The sequence below is a fragment of the Saccoglossus kowalevskii genome, chromosome 2 (assembly GCF_978046115.1).
Source record: "Saccoglossus kowalevskii chromosome 2, keSacKowa6.1, whole genome shotgun sequence".
NCBI lineage: Eukaryota > Metazoa > Hemichordata > Enteropneusta > Harrimaniidae > Saccoglossus > Saccoglossus kowalevskii.
The window spans coordinates 21,543,254-21,551,895 of record NC_140642.1 but is presented as its reverse complement, the minus strand read 5'-3'; the positions used below and the strand labels follow the sequence as shown (position 1 = coordinate 21,551,895).

Genomic DNA, 8,642 nt, shown 5'->3' with positions numbered 1-8,642 from the left:
TGATTTGAACCTGACAAAAATAACAGACGGAAATGTGCTTACAAAATAAAAATAGTTCGGTAGCCAATGGAAATACTATGTTCATTTGCATATCGACCGTGAAAATACCGAAAACATTATTGCGTGGGTGACATGCAAATTAGTTTTAATCAAAATAAGTGACTGCCTAAAATTACCATTACTGTTCAAATTTAATTTCACTTGGCAAGTATATTTATGTACCCCAAGGAAAAATATCGTACTTCTAAATATTGTTTATTTCGGCTATATTTCGAAAAACGGTACTCCTGAAAGGACTACTTTATTTGCGCTCAGACCTCATTTGCATTTTCATTTGCATAATAATGCGAGATGTAGACACACCCTATTATAGTAAAATATCTCTATATCCACAGTCCCTCTAGAGGGACTGTGTTATATCCTATAATAGGGTGTGTCTACATCGCGCATTAAAATTTGCATATAACATTAGCGAGTAACAAAGATTGTGATGAAGGAAAGAGTGGTATAAACAAATATCAGTGATTACTTGAAATAGATACCAGGAAAGGGGGGGGGTAAAAGAAAAGTTATATAACATTTTATTATTAAATAATTTATTAAAATACATAAGTTTGCCCAACTCCCTGTGATACAACACCTCAGACATAGCTCATTGTACTCGGCTTGAGTGTGGGCACACAGTTACTATTTGAATTTTTGATATCTTTTTTCATTAATGAGAAAGTTGAACCCAAAGTTAGAGTAACTGTTCAGCAGGAATGGCTTTTTAACTCTTCTGTGATTTTTTTTGGCTTGGCTGATTTTGTTCATACTTGACAAGCAGGTCGTACCATCACTAATTGGAAAAACAATCCTGACCCACCGCTACCATGCCAACAGCCAAAATCTGTTTTTTGAATACACTCGCCTCAAATTTATTACCTCCTACCAGTCTTGTAACAGCAGTGGCCAAATGATCATGCCTTTTATTCTGGCTACGGTAAGAGATCACCGGCGCTGACATTGTTACACTGTATCAACGTAATCTCAACGCAACTTTGAATAAACTGTAAATGCTGCCCCCAATCTAGAAAATACTATCGCAAAACGGTTGAAAATAATACATTTAACGGCTGAATACATCCTAGCAATAAAATAAAGTGACTTTTAAAGACTGAATGTTATTTTGCGAACCTCGTATAAGGTGCCCGGTTTTAGTTATAAACCGACGTTAGCTTCACGACGTTCATGTCCTACCATGGTAACAGCCGAAAACATATTGCTTGTTTTTTACCGGCTTGTTTTCATTGGCAACCGAAGTATTTTTATTTTGTAAACAATTTTTCATCTGCTATTTTTATCCAGTTCAAATCGTTCAGCAACATTTTTGGCATATTAGGTGTACAACACATGGAATACTACGATTGAGAGAACTTGATGTATGTTGACTGAGTTTTATCATAGTACGAAGTACCAGGTAGCTTCTGCTGGCAACGTTGCGGCGTTACCCAGTTCCAAATAAAGATTACCAACGCCAATAGAGCAACATTTTAACTGATAATCAAGATTCATTTAATCCATGACTAACAAGCAACATCGCAAGCGAAGTTGTAGCATGCAGAACTGGTAAGTCATCCCGTCAGTGGAGTATCGCAGTAGCACGGCATGTTTGCTTTCAGCATTACTGCAAACGAATCACGTGGTGTGCCGTTCTCGTTCAAACCCGGGATTCGATCAATAGGGGAGTTTCAGTAAAAAAACACATTACAAATCATGCAAGTTCAACATTTTCAAACCAATATACTAAAACAGATGCAGCGATGCAAAAAAGGATAGATATTACTTTTTAGTATACACATCTCTGATTATACAATCCCTCACATATTCTACTCCCAATTATTCCTGCGTAAAATGGAATAGCCTCTTTCCATGTTGACATTCTCAGTAAAATCATGTGATAGGCTGTTACAATTGGCTGTTACATACTATTTCGCCGGTCTGGAAAATGTGTTTAATTAGCTCTCATTCAAGCGACAATGCACATTTCCCAGTGGGAGTGAACCTAGCTCGAATCTGCCATTAAAAAATAGGGGTGTTTTCAGCAAAAAACGAATAATCCTTGAGTGCACATAATACACTGAATTTTAGAACAAATCTTGCATTATTTACAGCAGCAGAATACCACAGAAATATCAGACGAAACATGAAAACACTATATATTGTATTTTGGCATGAACCCTCTCTATTGCAATTGCAGGGATTACCCCCATATGTGCAACCATTTTCCACCTTCGTATCACCCAACCCTGAAAACAAATTCTTAATACCTCGCTGAAGCGTTTGGTAATTACTTATTTCCTTCACATTTGATGTGTACATGATTTGGGGCAACCATGCGTAAAAGTGTCCAACAATATAATGCTAAGGATAGCGTGGTACAGAATGTTTTATTCGTTTGTAAATAAGTGGAGGATAATATGGCGGTCACATGACCTCATTAGTATGCATACAAGTTATTGCAGGGAAACCATTTTAGATACAGGTATGGTACGAGATGAATAACATAAAATTTCATCACAGGAGGGAGATGGGTGTGTTCCTAGCAACTAAGCCAACACCCATAGCAACCTGACTGAATGGAGTACTTTTTAAAAAACTGGCGCCAAGTCGTGCAGTACTCATAGATCAAGCAGCAGTACAAAACTACAAGAAAATGTTTTGGTAGTGGAAGACCTTGTTGTTTTGGAAATTCCACCTGAATCAAACACTTCAAGTACTGAGAGGCGATGGAACAGTGTTATCAACACAGTGACTGAATATATGGTTGATGTGCCCGACGTTATCGTCTGCATATTTCAGTCTCTGGGCTGAATTTGTGACATACATACTCTAGTGTGGTATATAATGTACACATAGTTTAACGAACTATCGCTGAACTAGCTGACAGGTGCGTACAGAATAATGTCTACATTTAGATATTCGATTGTGAGGAATCGTAAACTTTGTGGCCAGACACGACACCTAACTATGTTGTTTGGAATGTAATTCAATGTTGGCAGCATGCAAAAGGCAGCTGAAAAAACAGGGTAGACTTTACTGGAGTGCAAAGTCTCTGCATTAATCTATGCTCCTTTATTTAATTCTCTCAACCTTTAGCATATTGGTCAGAATACACGCCCAAAATAGAACTGTATCACAGACCGGTAATCATTACCACACAGACAAAATGACGGGATACACTGCTCGATTGATTGTCTTGGTGGTCAGCAGTGTTTTTATTTCTTGTGCATCTGCATCAATGAAATGCCGCGATAATCGCGAACCATTCACTCCGGTGGAACCTCTCAAATTTTGCTCTAAGTTTTCTAACACCGGTTGCTGTACTAACGAAGAAGATGACGTGATTCGAGGCGAGTTTAAAGCCATCAAAGCGGAGACCGCATCTGATGCTTGTAGTGATTTCATCCACGATATTCTGTGCCAGAGATGCTCTCCTGTCACATCTAGTCTCTTTAGCAATGATGAGAAAAGCCTAGTGCCCTTACCAGGTTTGTGTGCGAGTCAGTGCAACGATTTCTACACAAAGTGTAAAGACGCAATCCCACATTTGACCAGTGACGAAGCTATACTCGCTTCTTTGGAAACGGAGAAATTGTTTTGTGATGAAGTTCAACGCACTGGTACAGAATACTGTTACCCAGAAATGATGGATACCTTAGACACCAAGCCAGAACCGGTTAAAACTAACTTCGATAACTGCCTTTGTTTGCAAGAAAAGGCGGCCGGACTGTTTAATCCTGTTGTGCTAGTGTCGGCCTTTGATGGATCTGGTAGACTGTTCATTGGTCAACAAACTGGCGTGGTCTTAGTAATGGTCCCCGGACAAAGTGAACCCACAGTATTTCTGGATATTCAAGATCAGGTTAAGACTGGCACCCTACCGGGGGATGAGCGGGGTTTTCTGAGTATGGCATTCCATCCAGAGTATGAAAGCAATGGGAAGTTTTACATTTATTATACATCCGATCCTGGAACGTTGGTCCTGCGCATAAGTGAAATGTTAGTTAGCGCTGATCCGAACAAAGCAGATCCAACTACAGAGAGACTTCTGTTACAAATAGATGAACCAGCTAATAATCACAACGGTGGCCAGCTGCTCTTTGGTCTCGACAAATACTTATATGTATTCATCGGCGATGGAGGTGGTTCTGGTGATCCGGATTACAATGGTCAGAATAAGTGAGTACAACACACCTACACGTATTATACTTTGTGACAATAATTTCTTGAAGATGAAATGACATCTTACATGAGATTGCACATGCACAGTATTTTTTTCATGATCCAGTTAATGTTATTTAATGTTATTAGCACAAAAACATGATGAATATGGCATGCATATATGTGTTGAGTAAATGATTCACTGCATGTTACTGTACGTGTGAATATGGCAAAGTATGTATATTCTGAAAGCCTGGATATAGGAAAACACGTTTTATTACAGAGTATATACTTGTTGTGTTATTATACAGGATCATATAGAAACATTATAATGAAAGCCGGGACATGATTTATTAGTGGAAGTGGAAGTATCACTGATAACAATAGTGAACCAACAATTATATAATGTGTATAACATAAAAATGTAACTTGCATCTAACCATTGTATAATAGATTCTCAGTGACAGAATATTAAGTCTACATCTATATGCATCACTGATATAGACTAACGACAATACCTTGACAAAACCAACTTGAAGACAATCCTCTCGTATATACAATTGTAATACAAATTTCAAGGTGTGCCAATATCACGCTTCGCATATTTCCTCTCTCTCTCTCTCTCGATTCGTCTAGAAGCACCAAATAGTGTGCTATGTTGTTTATTTCAGGGGAACATTCCTGGCTACAGGCATTCGTATCGATGTTGATGTTATCGGTCCTGAAAAGCCTTATGGTATTCCTCCCGATAATCCTTTCATTGATGACCCGGAAGCCTTGCCTGAACTATACGCCTATGGATTACGCAATCCTTGGAGATGCTCAGTGGACAGAGGAGATTTCTTCACAGGGCACGGAAAAGGGAGAATTCTCTGTGCTGATGTAGGTCAGCTTGCTTATGAGGAAGTGGACATTATTCAGGCTGGTGGAAACTATGGATGGAATGGCAAAGAGGGTTATGCATGTTATGACCAGGCAGTATGCGATTCACTTGGTACGTATCCAAACACTTGCTTGATTTTCAGGGTACTGTAATCTTATGTAAAAAAAAAAAGATGTACACGAATATTTGAACGTAGCATATCACGCCATGTTATATGGATGTGAACAAGCTGATGGATGTAACTGGTTTTCCAACTCGACAGTCGTCCAGGACGATATAGTTTAGCTTACGAAAGATAAAATGACTAGGTGATGAACGTGGTGAGTTGGATAAGTGAAGATCTTATCATATTCGTTTCGAAGAGGCCTTGCCTGCCTTGCAAATATGTATACTTCCCTCGCGCAGCGCGTGTTCGAATTTTATGTAAATAAACAATGTATTTACACGCGTTGTATACATGAGTCCCATGTAAATCGGGATGCAGCGCGACGACTGCCGCCCTTTAAGGAAAGGCTAAGTACGAGTTTGCAGTTGACAGTCACACGGCTCACGTAAACATACGTATATTTAACGTTATTGCGTTTTGCATCACTAGAAATATTCATACATTACACCATTACGCGAAAATAAACTTCCCTTCTGTTGTCGAGTCTGGCCAAGTTGTCAACTGGGCCTAAGCACGTACATTAATTTAATTAACCATTTTATTTGCAGTTGATGATATCTTGCCAATAGATGCGTATGACAGGGCAATCGGTAAATGTGTCATAGGTGGCTTCGTCTACCGAGGATGTGAGCTCCACCCAGATGCAGATGGACTATACCTATTTGGCGATTACAGCACAAGGTTCGTGTGCTCAATGAATATTTTAAGCAGGCCATTTGACCACAACCTCTCGCCACCAAAATGTGAACTGAACGTGTAATTATACTTTATTTTCACAGCGCTTTTTTTAAACTCATTGAGAACAAGGATACTGGTGAATGGACACGTGATTATGTTTGTTTAGGAGATGCTACGATTTGTACTGGCGACTTGACAGGAGTATTCCCAGATAAGATTTTATCATACGGAGAAGACGAAAACGGTACTGTATTTACGTCATTTACATATGTCACTTCAAATTTGAATATGAAATTATGAATAACGCCCTCGTATGTCTGAGCGCTTTTGTGACGTATATCTTAAAGACAAATCGCTCAAATCAACTACCTGTATTTGGTTGCGTCATCTAATTCTAAAGGAAAAACTCTCAAAAGTATAATTTTATTGATGAACTACAAATCACAGCAATAACTACGTTTTGAACCGACTTCGTTTCACCCATTTACGTCATAGAAGCGTCTCGTCACTAGAGGGCGCAGTTTATAGGAAAGGTGTATATGTGTTAGGAACTTGATTATAAACGATGTTTCTACTACAGTATTAAATATTAGACAGTAGTATTATACACATCAGTAGTTACTTACTTTTAAAAGCTTTCAAACGAGAAAATGAATATGAATCAAGCTTAACTTCATATCATATATTTTTATTTAGATGTTCTATTGTTTATAAATCTACTTTTCTATCCATTACATTGTAAATACTTTTTGCACGATGGGCTGAGGCCTGTACTGAAATAATAAATATAATAGCCTGGACTTAATGATATTAGTACAGCATTTTGAATGTTTTATATTATTTGGCTCGTATCTAAATACGTATCTAAACTTCAAGAAAACCGAAATATCGGATTTTTGCTATGATGCAATTCGTTGGTTGACTGCTTGTACATCATGGTGAGAAAGTTACCAGGGAAACCATGTGTTCTCTTTTTGTTATGTAGGTGAGCTGTACATGCTAGCTACAGACACTGCTCAGGTGACAAATGATGGAGGGAAAGTATTTAAATTGGTCGATCCATCTGGGTGAGTGACCAAAAACCCGCCAATTTATGTAACGCGACTATTTTCTAAATTTAATTAATTTACTGTACTATTTATCAGGTTGTCGTCATTATTTTCAGTATTTTGTCAAGTTAAAGTAATTTTAAGTGTGTTTCTATCATTTTAGTAACCACTGCAGTGCAACAAGGAAATCAGTTGGTCCAAATCATGTTTCAAGAACCAACGTGAAAACAGGTGATGAGTTACTTGATTATTCGGGAAATAGAAAGGGTAGTTAGATTTAATATATGCTGCATGTTGTGAGCATTTGTTCGATAACTATAAGTTTTCAAAAAGTATTTTCTAAATAAATGTTTAAATATATCCATAACTAAATACCTTAGCTTATTCATATTTCTAAAATAATTATTATTTATTATATAAACGTGGTAAGGTAATTCGTGTTATTTCAAAGTTTGGTTGCCGTTTAAATTTACACCCAATCTCTACAAAAGTCCATTCCATTCCATGAATGGAAGAAAATACAGCATATTGAATAGTTAAGCTCAATACAAGTCACTTGATACTTCGAGTATTCCCGAAGCCACATTTGTTTCATGGGCTAACTGCATTTGAATATGAAACTACTCCCAAATCAAGAATGATTCATCACTGCATTAAGCATGCAGAACATACCGACATACATACCATCTGTCCATATAATACTGATCGTCTAGTCAATATTATATTTATTTGAAGACGTATGGGTACAAAACGTTAAACATCGAGTGATCAAGAATTGGCTTGATGTTCATTTGTAAATTGACGCTCGTAATGACTGAAAAATTGGTCAACGATTATTGTATTGGCTTCAATTTGTATAAAACGCCGTATTTTTGTATATTTTTGCGTAGATACGTAATTGTCTGATAGTCTAGCACTTATGACTGCAAACCAGATGTTTTATTAGACAGATGGTAGACTCAGTCTAGACAAATCTATACAGAATATGTCAGCAATAGTGATAGTGGACAGCAAAAAAAACTGTAGCAATATCATATCGCAAGAAAATATATCTGAATCCCAAAGGAAACAAAATTTGCACAGTTGTTTTACCATCTTCCTTCCCATCCAAGAATTCCATTGCAATGTGTTTATACGCGTTGTCCCTATTTTTCATATTAAAACTTTTTTCTTGATATTTTAGATGCAGATTCTGGTTCCGCAGTGATGGGCATCAGTGTCTGCCTCGTGAGCATAGGTGTCTTGTTTAATTTGCTCTAGAACCCTGAATTCATCGATATGAATATATAAATGATATTATAATTGAAATGCACAAAATAATAATTATGTATGTGAACAATGTGAACCCAAGATTAACAGTTTTTTAGCCATCCTTTAATGTATTTTCATAATTATTAAAATACTTGACAAATAAAACTGATGAACAGGTGTTTCACTATATCCGATTGCTCACACACGAGTCTATATTTACATAATAGTAGAATATGAAGAGGTATATGAGTTCTTATATATACAGCAGTGTCATATTTTTCTACTTTATATTGGTGTCGCTAACAAATTGTGTAACGTATTGAAATAGCCCGTCCTAAATAGAGTGGTGTGTCTCCAACGCAGGAATAAATATCATTGGTGATATTTCATATTCACATGGTTAGTACAATTC

General features: G+C 37.2%; 1 protein-coding gene across 1 annotated transcript; it reads left to right on the top strand.

The window, feature by feature from the left end:
- The first annotated feature begins 3,208 nt into the window (after positions 1-3,208).
- Positions 3,209-8,399, top strand: LOC100368693 (HHIP-like protein 2). Its single transcript, XM_078014129.2, has 7 exons — positions 3,209-4,221; positions 4,875-5,197; positions 5,801-5,933; positions 6,032-6,174; positions 6,916-6,997; positions 7,143-7,210; positions 8,163-8,399. Exons 1-7 carry the CDS (start codon positions 3,209-3,211, stop codon positions 8,237-8,239), a joined length of 1,839 nt encoding a protein of 612 aa, XP_077870255.2. The 3' UTR covers positions 8,240-8,399.
- The last annotated feature ends 243 nt before the right edge of the window (positions 8,400-8,642 follow it).